This window comes from Salvelinus alpinus, chromosome 26 (genome assembly GCF_045679555.1).
Source record: "Salvelinus alpinus chromosome 26, SLU_Salpinus.1, whole genome shotgun sequence".
Classification (NCBI taxonomy): domain Eukaryota; kingdom Metazoa; phylum Chordata; class Actinopteri; order Salmoniformes; family Salmonidae; genus Salvelinus; species Salvelinus alpinus.
The window spans coordinates 19,013,244-19,032,343 of NC_092111.1; the positions used below are offsets into that span (position 1 = coordinate 19,013,244).

A 19,100-nucleotide genomic window follows, 5' to 3' on the forward strand; every position below is an offset into this window, starting at 1 on the left:
TTATTCGAAGAATCACAGATAGGCAATTTCCGCCCTACACAACAAGAGAGCGAGCGAGAGAAAGAGTACTCACAAGGCGTCTCAGAATAAGGGAGAGAGGGGGAGGGAGAGAGAAAGAGAGAGCAGGAATAGGAATCACAATTACTTGGTATTATTTTAGGAGCTATATGACTCAAAAGTAGCCCAGGTGAGACTGACAGATAACGAGAGACAGAGAAAATAAACACAAATAAATTATAGTGGCTCTTTTCAAAAGCCCACACTTTCTGCTGTCATTATTACAACATCAAACATCCAAATTACAAGCAGGCAGGAGGTTCTTTCAGATGGAAGGAGAGCAGTAGAGGGGGAAAGGGAGAGAGATGAGTAGAGGCCGAGAGAAAGAGATGTAGAGTGAGGGAGAGAGAGAGAGAATAACAGCAAGAAAGAAATCAGAGAGAAAGAGAGATGAGGGAGCAGCAGAGGGAGAGAGACGATGAGAGGAAATGAGAGTGAGATAATGCAGGATCTGAACAAATTATTGCTATCATTACTCACAGCCATTTGAGTCATACTAAATACAGCATTACAGACAGAACCACATCATCCAGATAGACAGAGCAAATAAAGATGTTGTTTTACTATCAATCCCTCATAGATGGTTCTAATCACATTTATCTTGCGAGTTGACAAAGTGAACAATATGTCTTCCATCAAACATCTTATTATCATTTTACATCTATGAATGTTTATGTACTGCTTACTAAAGTGTTATGTATGGATTATGACTGTTAAAGACATGCTTGGGTACTTGGCGACTAAAAGCGGGGGCGCAACTTTGGTTTTTGAAGTGGGGGGGGGATCTAATTATTATTATTTATTGTTTTATCCAGTCGGATAAAACTGAACTAACTGTCAACTATGTGTCTGTCTATCCCTGTTCTCTCCTCTCTGCACAGACCATACAAACGCTTCACACCGCGTGGCCGCTGCTACTCTAACCTGGTGGTCCCAGCGCGCACGACCCACGTGGAGTTCCAGGTCTCAGGCAGCCTCTGGAACTGCCGATCTGCGGCCAACAAGGCAGAGTTCATCTCAGCCTATGCTTCCCTCCAGTCCCTCGACTTCTTGGCACTGACGGAAACATGGATTACCACTGATAACACTGCTACTCCTACTGCTCTCTCCTCGTCTGCCCACGTGTTCTCGCACACCCCGAGAGCTTCTGGTCAGCGGGGTGGTGGCACTGGGATCCTCATCTCTCCCAAGTGGACATTCTCTCTTTCTCCCCTGACCCATCTGTCTATCGCCTCCTTTGAATTCCATGCTGTCACAGTTACCAGCCCTTTCAAGCTTAACATCCTTATCATTTATCGCCCTCCAGGTTCCCTTGGAGAGTTCATCAATGAGCTTGACGCCCTGATAAGTTCCTTTCCTGAGGATGGCTCACCTCTCACAGTTCTGGGTGACTTTAACCTCCCCACGTCTACCTTTGACTCATTCCTCTCTGCCTCCTTCTTTCCACTCCTCTCCTCTTTTGACCTCACCCTCTCACCTTCCCCCCCTACTCACAAGGCAGGCAATACGCTTGACCTCATCTTTACTAGATGCTGTTCTTCCACTAATCTCATTGCAACTCCCCTCCAAGTCTCCGACCACTACCTTGTATCCTTTTCCCTCTCGCTCTCATCCAACACTTCCCACACTGCCCCTACTCGGATGGTATCGCGCCGTCCCAACCTTCGCTCTCTCTCCCCCGCTACTCTCTCCTCTTCCATCCTATCATCTCTTCCCTCTGCTCAAACCTTCTCCAACCTATCTCCTGATTCTGCCTCCTCAACCCTCCTCTCCTCCCTTTCTGCATCCTTTGACTCTCTATGTCCCCTATCCTCCAGCCCGGCTCGGTCCTCCCCTCCTGCTCCGTGGCTCGACGACTCATTGCGAGCTCACAGAACAGGGCTCCGGGCAGCCGAGCGGAAATGGAGGAAAACTCGCCTCCCTGCGGACCTGGCATCCTTTCACTCCCTCCTCTCTACATTCTCCTCTTCTGTCTCTGCTGCTAAAGCCAATTTCTACCACTCTAAATTCCAAGCATCTGCCTCTAACCCTAGGAAGCTCTTTGCCACCTTCTCCTCCCTCCTGAATCCTCCTCCCCCTCCTCCCTCTCTGCTGATGACTTCGTCAACCATTTTGAAAAGAAGGTCGACGACATCCGATCCTCGTTTGCTAAGTCAAACGACACCGCTGGTTCTGCTCACACTGCCCTACCCTGTGCTTTGACCTCTTTCTCCCCTCTCTCTCCAGATGAAATCTCGCATCTTGTGACGGCCGGCCGCCCAACAACCTGCCCGCTTGACCCTATCCCCTCCTCTCTTCTCCAGACCATTTCCGGAGACCTTCTCCCTTACCTCACCTCGCTCATCAACTCATCCTTGACCGCTGGCTACGTCCCTTCCGTCTTCAAGAGAGCGAGAGTTGCACCCCTTCTGAAAAAACCTACACTCGATCCCTCCGATGTCAACAACTACAGACCAGTATCCCTTCTTTCTTTTCTCTCCAAAACTCTTGAACGTGCCGTCCTTGGCCAGCTCTCCTGCTATCTCTCTCAGAATGACCTTCTTGATCCAAATCAGTCAGGTTTCAAGACTAGTCATTCAACTGAGACTGCTCTTCTCTGTGTCACGGAGGCGCTCCGCACTGCTAAAGCTAACTCTCTCTCCTCTGCTCTCATCCTTCTAGACCTATCGGCTGCCTTTGATACTGTGAACCATCAGATCCTCCTCTCCACCCTCTCCGAGCTGGGCATCTCCGGCGCGGCCCACGCTTGGATTGCGTCCTACCTGACAGGTCGCTCCTACCAGGTGGCGTGGCGAGAATCTGTCTCCGCACCACGTGCTCTCACCACTGGTGTCCCCCAGGGCTCTGTTCTAGGCCCTCTCCTATTCTCGCTATACACCAAGTCACTTGGCTCTGTCATATCCTCACATGGTCTCTCCTATCATTGCTATGCAGACGACACACAATTAATCTTCTCCTTTCCCCCCTCTGATAACCAGGTGGTGAATCGCATCTCTGCATGTCTGGCAGACATATCAGTGTGGATGACGGATCACCACCTCAAGCTGAACCTCGGCAAGACGGAGCTGCTCTTCCTCCCGGGGAAGGACTGCCCGTTCCATGATCTCGCCATCACGGTTGACAACTCCATTGTGTCCTCCTCCCAGAGTGCTAAGAACCTTGGCGTGATCCTGGACAACACCCTGTCGTTCTCAACTAACATCAAGGCGGTGACCCGTTCCTGTAGGTTCATGCTCTACAACATTCGCAGAGTACGACCCTGCCTCACGCAGGAAGCGGCGCAGGTCCTAATCCAGGCACTTGTCATCTCCCGTCTGGATTACTGCAACTCGCTGTTGGCTGGGCTCCCTGCCTGTGCCATTAAACCCCTACAACTCATCCAGAACGCCGCAGCCCGTCTGGTGTTCAACTTTCCCAAGTTCTCTCACGTCACCCCGCTCCTCCGCTCTCTCCACTGGCTTCCAGTTGAAGCTCGCATCCGCTACAAGACCATGGTGCTTGCCTACGGAGCTGTGAGGGGAACGGCACCTCCGTACCTTCAGGCTCTGATCAGGCCCTACACCCAAACAAGGGCACTGCGTTCATCCACCTCTGGCCTGCTCGCCTCCCTACCTCTGAGGAAGTACAGTTCCCGCTCAGCCCAGTCAAAACTGTTCGCTGCTCTGGCACCCCAATGGTGGAACAAACTCCCTCACGACGCCAGGTCAGCGGAGTCAATCACCACCTTCCGGAGACACCTGAAACCCCACCTCTTTAAGGAATACCTAGGATAGGATAAAGTAATCCTTCTAACCCCCCCCCCTTAAAAGAGTTAGATGCACTATTGTAAAGTGGTTGTTCCACTGGATATCATAAGGTGAATGCACCAATTTGTAAGTCGCTCTGGATAAGAGCGTCTGCTAAATGACTTAAATGTAATGTAATGTAAATGACTATCGCCCCGTAGCACTCAATTCTGTCATTATGAAGTGCTTTGAGAGACTAGTCAAAGATCTTATCACCTCCACCCTACCTAATATCCTAGATCCACTCCTGTCACGCTAGGTCAACAGACAATGCAATCGCCATCACACTGCCCTATCCCATCTGGACAAGAGGAATACCTACGTAAGAATGCTGTTCATTGACTACAGCACAGCATACAACACCATAGTACCATCAAAACTCATCATTAAGCTTGAGTCCCGGGGTCTTGACCCCGCCCTGTACAACTGAGTCCTGGACTTCCTGACGAGCCGCCCCCAGGTTGTGAAGGTAGGAAACAAGATCTCCACTTCGCTGATCCTCAACACTGGGGCCCCACAAGGGTGCGTGCTCAGCCCCCTCCTGTATTCCCTGTTCACCCATGACTGCGTGGCCATGCACGCCTCCAACTCAATCATCAAGTTTGCAGACGACAACAGTGGTAGGCAGGAAAATAATCTCTCACTCAATGTCTACAAAACAAAAAGAGATGACCATGGACTTCAGGAAACAGCAAAGGGAGCACCCCACTATCCACATCGACGGGACAGCAGTGGAGAAGTTGGAAAGTTTTTAAGTTTCTCAGTGTACATATCACCGACAAACTAAAATGGTTCATACACACAGACAGTGTGGTGAAGAAGTCGCAACAGCGCCTCTTCAACCTCAGCAGGCTGAGAAAAATGTGGCTTGTCACCGAAAACCCTCAATAACTTGTACAAGTGCAGAATCGAGAGCATCCTGTCGGGCTGTATCACCGCCTGGTACGGCAACTGCTCCGCCCATAACCACAAGGCTCTCCAGGGGGTGGTGCGGTCTGCACAACGCATCACCGGGGGCAAACTACCTGCCCTACAGGACACCTACAACACCTGATGTCACAGGAAGGCAAAAAAGATCATCAAGGACAACAACCACCCATGATAGCGGGTGGTATCTTCAGAAGGCGAGGTCAGAACAGGTGCATCAAGGCTGGGACAGAGATGTTGAAAAACAGCTTCTATCTCAAGGCCATCAGATTGTTAAACAGCCACCACTAGCACAGAGAGGCAGCTGCCTACCTACAGACTTGATATCACTGGCCACTTTAATAAATGGAACACTAGTCACTTTAATAATGCCACTTTAAGAATGTTTACATATCTCGCATTACTTATCTCATATGTCTATACAGTATACTGTTTACTACACTATCTATTCTTTACTATCTATTGCATCTTAGCCACTCTGTCACTTCTCATCCATATATTTTAAACGTATATATTCTCATCCCATTCCTTTACTAGATTGTGTGTATTAGGTTTTGTTGTGGAATTGTTAGATATTACCTGTTAAATACTGCTGCACTGTCGGATCTAGAAGCATAAGCATTTAGCTACACTCGCAATAACATCTGCTCACCATGTGTATGTGACCAATAACATTTGATTTGATTTTGATAAACACTCCAAACAGTCTACCCAACCACTCAGAGGCATCCCATGGTCCTAAAGCACACCATTGCCTCATTTCTGGGGGGGGGACAAAAATGTAATTTCATAAAATGTTGGGATGTTGCCCCCCCCGTCCCCCCCGTACCCAGTGAAAGTTGCTCCCGAAACAAAGTATGTTTTTCAAATCCAGCTTTGAGCTGGATGTCTCAATGTGTAGTTCATGCTTGCATAATCTATGAGCAGAATTACTGTTTTACCATGATTAGCCTCAAAATCCCTGGTTTGAAAGCAACTGTTTTCTTGAAGCTCTGCCACACCATTTTCCCTATATTTCCCCCCACTTGGGACAGCCCCTAGCAATTTGAGTTCTTGCCAATGAGCTTCAGTCCCTCGCATTTGAATGACTACTAGCAAGAGGCGTGCCCAGCACTGTCCAGTGAGGTTGCAGTGCGGGCCCAACCGCTTAGCGGACACAGCAGAGAGAGAGCAAGAGAGCGAAAGAGCAATGACGTGGTGCACATATCTGCACATATGTGATGTACTATGCAATTTTTAAGGACCACTTTTGGCTCGTGAGTTCTACTTTCAGGACTACTGGCTAAAAAGTATACACAATGTACACACAAGTACCAGAGAATCTCTTTAATAAGAAGTCCTTTTTAGGAATCAAATATTTTTGACAGAAAGAAATGTACATAGATATTTACATAGACATCGGTTTTGTCAAACAGTATTAATGTCCTACAATTACGAAAGAGGTTTATTACATTTTCAATAAATAATTGGTCAATTAAATCAATAATGGAATCCATAGGACTGACCAAAATATTGCTCAGTTCAAATTTCCGGTTTCAATAGCACTTTAAATGGTCGCTGCACTCTGTTGATTGAGCCAATAGAATAATTGGTCCCCTGAAATGAGGGTCCATTCAGTCTATACAGAAATACTGGGCTGAATAGAACAGACTCATTGAGCTGCTGTCGCTCCTGCCTCTGGAACCCAACAGATTATGACATTACAATGTAGAATGGAAGCTCCGTAATAGTCAGTCAATTGTAGGAGCTGATCTTCATATAATAAGACATAGTTCACTCTGAATACCTCACAAAGTCATATCTAGGTACGTTTGAAGAAACATTTTTATGTTAATCAAATAGGTACAGTCTGTCTATCTTCTGCATATTCTGTAATCCTATCACAATGGTAATGTGATGAGCTGAATAGGCAAGGACGAATCGCAACTCTCCCCAAAGCGGAATGACATCATCTGCAAAGAAGTCCGTTGATTGACAGATATTCTATCTGCGGTACATTGGGAACATTACGAGCGGAGCGACAAGAAGGTTACAACACTGACACCCCCCCCCTCTGTAATTATGCCGTCTTTTCTAAATTAATCTCCCTGGCAGTTTTACTTCCTTTAAATGACGTTGTTGTTCGCTGACATTTGAGCATCCACGGGCTAATGTGTTTATACTGTCTGCTATGCCCATCTTTTACCTGCTCCTCGCCTCCCTAGGACGACCAGACGCTAGTCCCTAGCTCTTATTGAGATGGGGAGGACGACTAGTGCACTGGCTGGAGACTTCAGCCAACACAGAATAATATACAATAGTCTACTTAGCATACGCTTTTATCCAAAGCCAATTACAGTGGAGTGAGTGCATACTTGTTGCATACATTATTAGAAAGGGTATGAGACCCCTGCGGTAATTGAACCAACAACTAGGTCTGGCACAATTATCGTATAATTGCGTAACCATCCATTATGGACAATAACCGTGAACAAAAAATAATAATCTTCATTATCGTCGTACCCATTATACGGGTTGAAAATGGCACTGATAAATGGCTGTATTGAAACGCAGTGGCTGTACAGTAACATGCTATAGATGACATCAGAACTCTGACTCTGAGCTTCACAGAGTTGAACTTGAGCACTTTGCACGAGAAGTTTCCCGCATCCCTCCTGCTAATTGGGCAACTTTTACAAATGTTTTGTTGTCTGAATGAGGGAAATTATGTAAATGAAGAGGATTATGTATTATGAAAGATGAGACGTTGAAGATTATAATGAATACCGCTTTGATGTCATACAAGCAAGCCAAACACCTGTGAATCCAAACGTGTTCATGTCATATCCAGTGTCAATGATTATGATCACTATATTTTAGGTGCAGTTACAAGATGACATGGCATCATTTTTTTTTTTTATTCAACTAGGCAAGTCAGTTAAGAACAAATTCTTATTTACAATGACGGTCTACCTCGGCCAAACCCGGACGATGCTGGGCCAATTGTGCGCCGCCCTATGGGACTCCCAATCACAGCCAAATGTGATGCAGCCTGGATTCGAACAAGGTACTGCAGTGAAGCCTCTTGCACTGAGATGCAGTGCCTTAGAACACTGGGCCACTCTGGAGCCCTCATATCCTGGGTTGTTCTGAATGCACTCATGACAAAATGATTATCGGTTTCCCTGAATTGCATTGTGGAAGCCAAACACTGTGAAATCGTATTTTAGAACTTATCTAGTCATGTTGGTAATATAACAGGCTTTCACATGATGCCCACCTGACCTAGATTGCGATTTATAGTGGACCGTTTTTGGATGGCGGAAACAACAGTAATTGTGTGATGGCGGGGATGCAGGGTTGTTCCAAACAAAACAACCACAAGTCTGCTTGCTCTAGTTCCTTTACGGTACAGCTAGGAAAGCTCAAAATAGCACCTTATAGTTGAACTCTTCTTTGAGTCATAAAAGTGCATTGAAATGACTTAGGAACTGTGTACACTTTGGAGAGGTGTTTGACCACTTGGAGACACCAGTTAGTCCTCTCACTCAAACCTTTGTTATTTATATGTCTTATGTTATACCTACCCACATTTCCCAGGAATATTCTTATCATGTTACTGAATGTATCCAGAGTATTTTCAGATTCTTTATCAACCAATGCGGCAAAAAGTACAGTAAATGTAAAATGCACATAAAATGTGCTGTGTAATGTTGGGATTCAGTCTTGTGAACTGTTGTGTCCTCCCTGTGGTCTAATCATTTTCCCATAATCTCCAAACTGTTCCCTTTCAATTGATACCATTGTTATGCATATCTTTTTCATATTTATTCTGTAAGAAGCATTTCAATTTAGCCCTATCGACCCTAAGAGACATCTGAAAGCGCATCATCCACATATACACGCTCAGGTAGGCTAATAACATATTGATAATGCTAGCTAGCAGACCACAACTTGTGACAACTTTCATACAATATAGCTATAGTAGCCTATAGTACGTCAAGGGGCATGGCTCCAGACTGTGAGCTGAACATTCATTAGTCTAAATGGTCACCTCACTCAAAGGTTTCCTATTTTTTGAGCAGCTAAAACCATGATTTTGTCAAACAGTAAAAGTGCATTATCCCCATGATTCATGTAATGAAAGTTTCTGCCCAGTCCCTGGGCGCTGTTTCACTGGGCCTGCTGCTGTGGTGAGCAAGCCTCTTGATGTGCGCTCCGGGAGAGAGAAAAAAGGCTTCTGGTTGTATAACATTTCAAAATCCAATTACGGGAAATACATAGCTTTGGAAGCAACTACTGTTGTTCACAGCTTTCTGTGGGTATACTTTCTATTATTTGAAAAGGAATAGGAGAGCCGCACACTCTAGGAGCTCTGATGCAATCATTTAATAACCTAATAACCAATGTTTCGACAGACAAGTGGTCTTCATCACGGTATAATGACAAACACCGCGGGTCACTAGTTCATATAGTGTCAAAGAACACAAACAGGTGTCTGTAATCATGGCCGGGTGTGGAGTGAAATCATTGGTTAATTTTCAGATATAATAGAACATACAAAAAACATGAATGGATACCATAACGATCATAGGTACTATTTGGCTACATAGGCCTACAAACATTTACAATAAATAGCAAAATCACAATAATCACAAGAATGGCTTCAGATCAAAGTATACGTTGAGACCGAGGGGAGCAACGGTGTTTAAATTAAAGATCCAGGCAGCCTCTCATCCCTCTCCTAGGGAGGGTGACGTGTTCGATGCCGATATAACGTAGGAACGAAATCGAGTGATTCGCTACCAAAACGTGGGCTGCAACTGGGTAGACCGAGTTTTTGCACCTAATGTTGCTACGATGCTCCGAGATTCGTGATTTTAATTCGCGCTTCGTTTTTACTCACAAAAGTTGAAAAACTGCCTGAGTGGAGCACGTGATAGCACCTTTGACTGGGATCTGTTTCCCAGTAAAAAGCACCCTACTGACAAAAAGCTCTAAAACGATGCCGAATGATAATTCCTTTCCTGACACTGGTCAAAGACGCAAACAAGATTACTTTGAATACAGCCAAAGGGAACATGATAAGATAATTGTATCGGAGTAACTCTGACCTCTCGAAATAACTGTTAAATGTATCTAAGCGCCAGACGACAACGCATCTACATATAGTCACTGTTAATGATTATGTGTGTCAAGGCATTATTCCACGGGGACTCAGGGGAAAGCGTACAGATGATTTCTGGGAGCGCTGGTGTGCCATCCTGAACAAATTCTCTATTGATTTAATGACATTAATTGTTGACCAGTTGAAAAAGGTTTTTATTGAAATGGATAACACGATTGAAGAGAAACTCAAAGCTCTGCTAGGAGTTTTAATGATGGGATATTCAATGAACTGATGAAAACTAACCAAGCGCTCCAGGACAAGTTGTCTACAGAAATAAAGAAACCAAGACAAAACCAAGACAAACCAAGACAAAACAGACAAGGCCGAGGACAAAGTCTACTTCTGGAGAAACCCTGACAAAAGAGGTCCTGCTCTTCCTCTCCATGACAGACGCAGGAGGGAGGCCGCTTACTTCTATCCACCCCCGTCTGGCCAACGCTCTACAGCCAGCGCCTCGTCCACTTCCAGTGCACATACTCCGATTCCTTTTAGAAGTAAGAGTTATTTTGTACCTCCAGCCAATCGCAATCTGCCATTGAGAAAATCCAAAACAAATCGAGAAAATCTCTTTCAAGGAGTCTCGCAAAAATAAGCATTCTTAAATCCTCACTACCCGCTATTCAAAATGCTCTGAACAAATTAAGGGAATCGTTCACAAACATTGGCACATTCTAAGATCCGATGACAGTATCGGTAATGTTTAAATCGGACCCTCCCTTGGTCGTATTCTCGCAGGGCAGAAATCTCAGAGATCAACTGGTAAACCAAAATACCCCTGCACATCGTTTGTGCCTCTACCGGATGGAAACTAGTGTATTGTCTGCACTCAATGCAATGGCACTTACAAATGTAGATCCTTTACACACCCCCAAACAGGGAAACAGATCCCAATCAAAGGTGTTATCATGTGCTCCATTAAGGCAGTTATTTATCTTACAACTTGTCCTTGTGGTAAAAACTGTGTGGGTGAAACGAGGCGCGAATTAAAAAGACTATGGAGAAATGTGTTTTTTGTAGGATTTTTCTATAAAACGCAGAACATATTATCTGTGGTAAACGCAGGCTTAGGAGCTCTTATATGTTTAATTCTAGAAGAATCTGCATCAGCGAATGTAACATTTTGTGAATTTTAAAGCAATTACACGACGTCAAAAGTTTTAGAACACCAACTGATTCAAGGGTTTTTCTTTATTTTTAGTCTTTTCTACATTGTATAATAATAGTGAATACAACAAAACTATGAAATAACACATATGGAATAATGTTTTTTTTTTTACAGAACTCAAAATAGATTTTAGATTCTTCAAAGTAGCTACCCTTTGCCTTGATGACAGCTTTGCACACGCTTGGCATTCTCTCAACCAGCATCAACTGGAATGCTTTTCCAACAGTCTTGAAGGAATTCCCACATATGCTGAGCACTTGTTTGCTTCTTTTCCTTCACTCATCCCAAACCATCTCAATTTGGTTGAGGTCGGGGGATTGTGGAGGCCAGATCATCTGATGCAGCACTCCATCACTCTCCTTCTTGATAAAATAGCCCTTACACAACCTGGAGGTGTGTTGGGTCATTGTCCTGTTGAAAAACAAATTATAGTACCACTAAGCACAAAACAGATGGGATGGCGTATCGCTGCAGAATGCTGTGGTAGCCATGCTGGTTTAGTGGGCCTTGAATTCTAAATAAATCAGACCGTGTCACCAGCAAAGCCCCGCCACACCATCACACCTCCTCCTCCACACTTCACGGTGGGAACCACACATGCAGAGATCATCTGTTCACCTACTCTGTGTCTCACAAAGACACAGCGGTTGGATCCAAAATTCTCCAATTTGGACTCCAGACAAAAAGACAAATTTCCACCAGTCTAATGTCCATTGCTCGTGTTTCTTGGCCCAAGCAAGTCTCTTCTTCTTAATGGTGTCCTTTAGTAGTCGTTTCTATGCAGAAATTCGACCATGAAGGCCTGATTAACACAGTCTCCTCTGAACAATTGATATTGAGATGTGTCAGTTACTTGAACTCTGTGAAACATTTATTTGGGCTGCAATTTCTGAGGCTGGTAACTCATATGAACTTATCCTCTTGCAGCAGAGGTAACTCTGGGTGTTCCATTCCATTCCATACAACAAAACAAATAAAATCTCTTAAGCCGGTGTTAACCTCAGACCTTACTTTCGGTGTTTATCCCGAAACCCCATTCATTACCCCCTTAGGAATGTCTTAACAAACCAGAGATGACTAATTTCAGTTTTTTAGGACTACAAGGTGGCAAGCTCTATAGGTGAAGCATGAATATGTTAGCTAGCGCTGGCTACATACAGTACATATTATCTTACTTTAACTTCTAATGACGGAAAACACTGACCAACACTTTGATTCCTACCCCGTCACAATTTTCCCTGGATTTTTCATTCGTTGTCATGTCAAAAAACAATGTATTCAAAGTGCTGCCCACTATATTCCAACTATGGAATTACAATAATCATTATATTTCCATGATTACAGCAGTTCACCAATTAGGCCTATATATTTTTCGCCCATATCATGCAGCCCTACGTGGCAAAGTGTGGAAATGATAACAAATGAGTGCAGGAAATGTATGACAATTATTTTTGGTTGAAGTTAGATTGAACAGCAGTAAACAATCAGAATGGAAAACTCCCCACAGAATTCCCTTAACTTGAGGAGTCTAGGTAAACGATATTTAACCTATTATATGTGACTGATTACAGGATCCAAGGTATTTGACATTAGTTCCGACTTCACAGGAGGACCGTTTATTATTTTTAAAAATTGTTGTTGCAGAAATGCCTTCTTGAACACGTGAACTTTCATGTGCCTTAATTACAAATGTGTATGTGATATGTAAATATGAATAACAATACTAAATTACGGGCCTAGTTTAGCCAAGGAGAAAGCATTGAGCTACAATCACCTCAAATTGTTGTCCCCCTTGATAAATGAGCAAAAAAGACAGTATAAAATAAGCAATACAAATACTGATCTACAGTGAATGTATACTCCAGTGAGTGAGTGAGTGAATGAGTGAGTGAGTGAGTGAACAGAGCTAAGGGGTATACTACAAAGCAGGATCAGTGAGTTAGCCAGTTAACTGACATAAATATTTAAAAATAGCGTTTTATTTTTTACAAAGATAAGCTTGAACGGTGCATGTGACAACGACACATATATAAATGGGCGTTGTCTAATTGAATCAACAAACAAAACACATATCTAAGTAACGCATTCTTAATGAACCAGAAAAACTATAGTTTTTTCAGGTTGTTTATCAAAGTTCTGGCGAACTCATTGATCCTGCTTTGCAGAACCCCTCTGGACTCAAGGAGAGGGATAAACTGGTCTAGGTAAGAAACAAAGAATGTACGTCTCGGCTCCTCTGAAACCCCGTTTTCAAGAACAAAGGAAATTACATCTTCTGCCTGAGCCAGGCCCAAAAATTAAGGGATGATTTGCATGGTCACTTTGATATAGATTGCAGCCATTTAAATGTGACATGAGAACTTCTAAGGTTCTTTATACAGTTGAAGTCGGAAGTTTACATCCACTTAGGTTGGAGTCATTAAAACTCGTTTTTCAACCACTCCACAAATGTCTTGTTAACAAACTATAGTTTTGGCAAGTCGAATAGGACATCTACTTCGTCCATGACAAGTCATTTTTCCAACAATTCTTTACAGACAGAATATTTCACTTCTAATTCACTGTATCACAATTCCAGCGGGGCAGAAGTGTACATACATTAAGTTGACTGTCTTTAAACAGCTTGGAGAATTTCAGAAAATGATGTCATGGCTTTAGAAGCTTCTGATAGGCTAATTGACCTCATTTGAGTCAATTGGAGGTGTACCTGTGGATGTATTTCAAGGCCTACCCTCAAACTCAGTGACTCTTTGCTTGACATCATGGGAAATCAAAAGAAATCAGCCAAGACTTCAGTTTATTTTTTTTGAGACCTCCAAAAGTCTGGTTCATCCTTGGGAGCAATTTCCAAACCCCTGAAGGTACCATGTTCATCTGTACAAACAATAGTACACAAGTATAAACACCATGGGACAACGCAGTCATCATACCACTCAGGAAGGAGACGCTTTCAGTCTCCTAGAGATGAATGTACTTTGGTGCGAAGTGCAAATCAATCCCAGAACAACAGCAAAGGACCATGTGAAGATGCTGGAGGAAACCGGTACAAAAGTATCTATATCCACAGTAAAACGAGTCCTAAATCAACATAACCTGAAAGGCCGCTCAGCAAGGAAGAAGCCACTGCTCCAAAACCTCCATAAAAAAGCCAGACTACAGTTTGCAACTGCACATGGGGACAAAGATCGTACTTTTTGGAGAAATGTCCTCTGGTCTGATGAAACAAAAATAGAACTGTTTGGCCATAATGACCATCGTTATCTTTGGAGGAAAAAGGGGGAGGCTTGCAAGCCGAAGAACACCATCCCAACCGTGAAGGACGGGGGTGGCAGCATCATGTTGTGGGGGTGCTTTGCTGCAGGAGGGACTGGTACACTTCACAAAATAGATGGCTTCATGAGGGAGGAAAATTATGTGGATATATTGAAGCAACATCTCAAGACATCAGTCAGGAAGTTAAAGCTTGGTCGCAAATGGGTTTTCCAAATGGACAATGACCCCAAGCATCCTTCCAAAGTTGTGGCAAAATGGCTTAAGGACAACAAAGTCAAGGTATTGGAGCGGCCATCACAAAGCCCTGACCTCAATCCCATGGAAAATGTGTGGGTAGAACTGAAAAAGCGTGTGCGAGCAAGCAGGCCTACAAACCTGACTCAGTTACACCAGCTCTGTCAGAAGGAATGGGCCAAAATTCACAAAACTTATTGTGGGAAGCTTGTGGAAGGCTACCCAAAACGTTTGACCCAAGTTAAACAATTTAAAGGCAATGCTACCAAATACTAATTGACTGTATGTAAACTTCTGACCCACTGGGAATGTGATGAGAGACAAAAGCTGAAATAAATAATTCTCTCTATTATTATTCTGACATTTCACATTCTTAGAATAAAGTGGGGATTTTAACTGACCTAAGACAGGGATTTTTATTTTTTTAATTTTATTTTTTAAATAAATTTATCCCATTTTCTCCCCAATTTTCGTGGTATCCAATCGCTAGTAATTACTATCTTGTCTCATCGCTACAACTCCCGTACGGGCTCGGGAGAGACGAAGGTCGAAAGCCATGCGTCCTCCGAAGCACAACCTAACCAAGCCGCACTGCTTCTTAACACAGCGCGCCTCCAATCCGGAAGCCAGCCGCACCAATGTGTCGGAGGAAACACCGTGTACCTGGCCCCCTTGGTTAGCGCGCACTGCGCCCGGCCCGCCACAGGAGTCGCTGGAGCGCGATGAGACAAGGATATCCCTACCGGCCAAACCCTCCCTAACCCGGACGACGCTATGCCAATTGTGCGTCGCCCCACGGACCTCCCGGTCAAGGCCGGCTGCGACAGAGCCTGGGCGCGAACCCAGAGACTCTGGTGGCGCAGTTAGCACTGCGATGCAGTGCCCTAGACCACTGCGCCACCCGGGAGGCCCCCAGACAGGGAATTTTTACTTGGATTAAATGTCAGGAATTGTGAAAAACTGAGCTTAAATGTGTTTGGGTAATGTAAGCTTCCGACTTCAACTGTATATATCAACGTTTGGAGAAGTGAGGGCGGAGGAGAAGAATCTCTCCACTCCATCCATTATTCAAATAATCAGCGCTATTTTAGTCGGTTAATTTCCAAATCAGTTCCAAATACCGATCTCAAACCTCAAACACTTTAAGGAATTATTTCAAGTGCTTTTTACAGTATGACAATCAGTATGACAATCAGACCCGAATGACCCGAAGGACAGACACAAAATATATCATATCAATGCAGACAGACAGTGAGGGAGAAAGGGGGAGAGGGATAGCAATAGAGTGAGAGAAAGTATAAAGATCAGAATGCTTCTGACACACCAAGCATGCCGCGAGCTGCAATTTATTCTCCTAGAAAGAGGGGGAGGGAGGGAGAGAGGGAGGGAGGGAGGGAGGGAGGCGCTAGCTGTTGATGCTTATCGCCAAGCCGAATGTGCAGCTCAAGAGGTGAAGGATCCATTCAATTCCCACACAGGGCCAATGGCTTACTTTATACATACACATTCTGTCTGTCGGGGGTCAGTAAATGGAAACAGCCTTGAATGCCTCAAAACCATTTCTGAAGTGCTATCACTTGAGGACGAAAGGAAGGCGTTATTTATACTATTATAGGTTCTCTTTCACAACAAGACACCCTGATGTCGTCATGAAAAAAAGTTGTCTTTACCTGGCTGTGACAGAGACCGTTTCACTGTAATGAGTCTTCTCAAGCACAAAACCAGTGAATTATAAACAGAAAATTAAGTTTTTACGACGTATTATGCCACATTGTTCTCTCTGGAGTGCTCTTTCAATAGTTTGCAGTGAATTCAAATGCAATGCAATTCCAAACCTCATCAGGCATATTAACATGTAGCACGCTGTCTGTTTGTCTGAAGAAGTGTCAAACTTTAAATTAGTGAAGGTGCAATACTTAATCAACCCACAGCGCAAAGCACCACCACCACTAAATTAGCTAAACAATAAAAATGCTAATAATCCTCAGCAGTAAGCATGTTAATACATTAATGAGGGGAAAAAACTATGTATTAGGACTTGGGGGTAGCAAATACACTATATTTACAAAAGTATGTGGGCACCCCTGAAAATTGGTGGATTCAACTATTTCAGCCACACCCGTTGCTGACAGGTGTATAAAATCGAGCACACAGCCATGCAATCGCCACAGACACTCCAACATGGGCAGTAGAATGGCCTTAAAGAGCTTAGCGACTTTCAACCTTGCCCCATCTTAGGATGCCAACAAGTCAGTGCGTCAAATTTCTGACCTGCTAGTGCTGCCGCAGCCAACTGTAAGTGCAGTTGTTGTGAAGTGGAAACGTCTAGGAGCAACAGCAACAATGGCTCAGCAGAATGGACCACTGAGTGATAAAAATGGTCTGTCCTCGGTTACAACACTCACTACTGAGTTCCAAACTGCCTCTGGAAGCAACGTCAGCACAATAATTATTTGTCAGGAGCTTCATGAAATGGATGAAGCAGCCGCACACAAGCCTAAGATCACCATGCGCAATGCCAAGCATCAGCTGGCGTGGGGTAAAACTCGCCACCATTGGACTCTGGAGCAGTGGAAACGTGTTCTCTGGAGTGATGAATCATGCTTCACCATCTGGCAGTCCGATAGACAAATATGGGTTTGGCAGATGCCAGGAAAACGCTACCTGCCCCAATGCATAATGCTAACTGTAAAGTTTGGTGAAGGAGGAATAATGGTCTGGGGCTGTTTTCATGGTTCAGGCCCCTTAGTTCCAGTGAAGGGAAATCTGAACGCTACAGCATACAATGATATTCTAGACAATGCCCCTGTGCACAAAGCGAGGTCCAAACAGAAATGGTTTGTCGAGATTGGTGTGGAAGAACTTGACTGGCCTGCACAGAGCCCTGACCTCAACCCCATCAAAATTGGTATGAATTGGAACGCTGACTCGAAGTCAGGCATAATTGCCCAACATCAGTGCCTGACCTCACTAATTCTCTTGTGGCTGAATGGAAGCAAGTCCCTGCAGCAATGTTCCAACATCTAGTGGAAAGCCTTCCCAGAAGAGTGGAGGCTGTTATATCAGCAAAGGGGGGACCAACTCTATATTAAGGCCCATGATTTTGGAATGAGATGTTTGACGAGCAGTTGCCCAGATACATTTGGTCATGTAGTGTAAGATCCAGCAGGACATAGCATCGGTCCAGAAAGTCACCAACAAAATACACAATGGTTTCACAGGTTTTTTGTTTAAGGAAGCCCTGTTTGCTTTATCTCCTTTATTCAATTACTGCCCCGCTAATTAAAACTGTATGTTAAATAGCCTCAAAGATAATGATTGAAAGTCAGGGGCACACACACACACACAGAGACAGAGAGAGAGACAGAGAGAGAGAGAGAGAGAGAGAGAGAGAGAGAGAGAGAGAGAGAGAGAGAGAGAGAGAGAGAGAGGCAAGACGACAGCAAAGAGAGAAATCAAAGTGAGAGGGGAGTCTGCTGTTTGCATGGTTACCTCTGTTGAATGAGTCTCAACACACCTCTCTGGAACACTCAGCTACTGGGTAGGGCAGTAAACACAGACTCAACTCTGCATTCAGTACATGTTTAACCAGTGCTATGGGGTCATGGAGCTGAGAACCCAATGCTTTCCAGAAAGGCAAACCCAAAATAGATAAATAGAAGTGTGCTCTACTGGGAATACCCGCCTAAAAGAGTTTTTCTTCTACTGGTTTCAATTGACAATGTTGGTCGGAGAGCACCTGGATAATGTTGTTTGGGAGACCTTTGCGGCCCGTCTGGAATTGAAACCACTCACCATCGTTGAGGTCCTGTAGCAGGTTCTCTCCTCCAGAGAAGTCCAGTCTGACTTTGATGTTGACGGTGAGGGTGACAGACTGGCCTGGCTTCAGAGGCAGCTGAGACCCCGCCTCGTCCAGGTCCCAGCTCAGGAACTCTCCAAACAACTTCTCTACGGGAAACAATACAACAAGACAACGAATAAAGTAGAGCAGAGAGAAAACCTTCAGAGTCAGACTTTGTGGAGACAACAGGCATAGATAATATCTATATATTGAGAGAGAGAGAGGAGAAGTAATGAAACATTATACTCTATGAATCTCAGGACAACCTCTCTGAGGTAGTCAATACTTTATATGAAAAAAAAAAATGTTTTAACCTTTATTTAACTAGGCAAGTCAGTTAAGAACAAATTCGTATTTACAATGACGGCCTACCAAAAGGCCTCCTGCAGGGACGGGGGCTGGGATTAAAAATAAAAATACATTAAAAAAATATATAGGACAAAACACACAAGAGAGATAACACTACATAAAGAGAGACCTAAGGCAACAACACATGGCAACACAGCACGGTAGCAACACAACATGACAACAACATGGTAGCAACACAACATGACAACAACATGGTAGCAACACAACATGGTAGCAGCACAAAACATGGTACAAACAGTATTTGGCACAGACAACAGCAGAACGGGCAAGAAGGTAGAGACAACAACACATCACGCGAAG

The 19,100-nt window shown here is 44.2% G+C and overlaps 1 protein-coding gene across 2 annotated transcripts in view; it reads right to left on the bottom strand.

The window, feature by feature from the left end:
• Positions 1–19,100, bottom strand: part of LOC139554868 (trafficking protein particle complex subunit 9-like) — a 279,884-nt gene that overhangs the window by 151,508 nt on the left and 109,276 nt on the right. For both annotated transcript variants that reach the window (XM_071368091.1, XM_071368089.1), the window contains one exon: positions 18,386–18,538. In XM_071368091.1, coding sequence (XP_071224192.1) covers positions 18,386–18,538 — 153 coding nt within the window. The remainder of the gene's footprint in view (positions 1–18,385; positions 18,539–19,100) is intronic.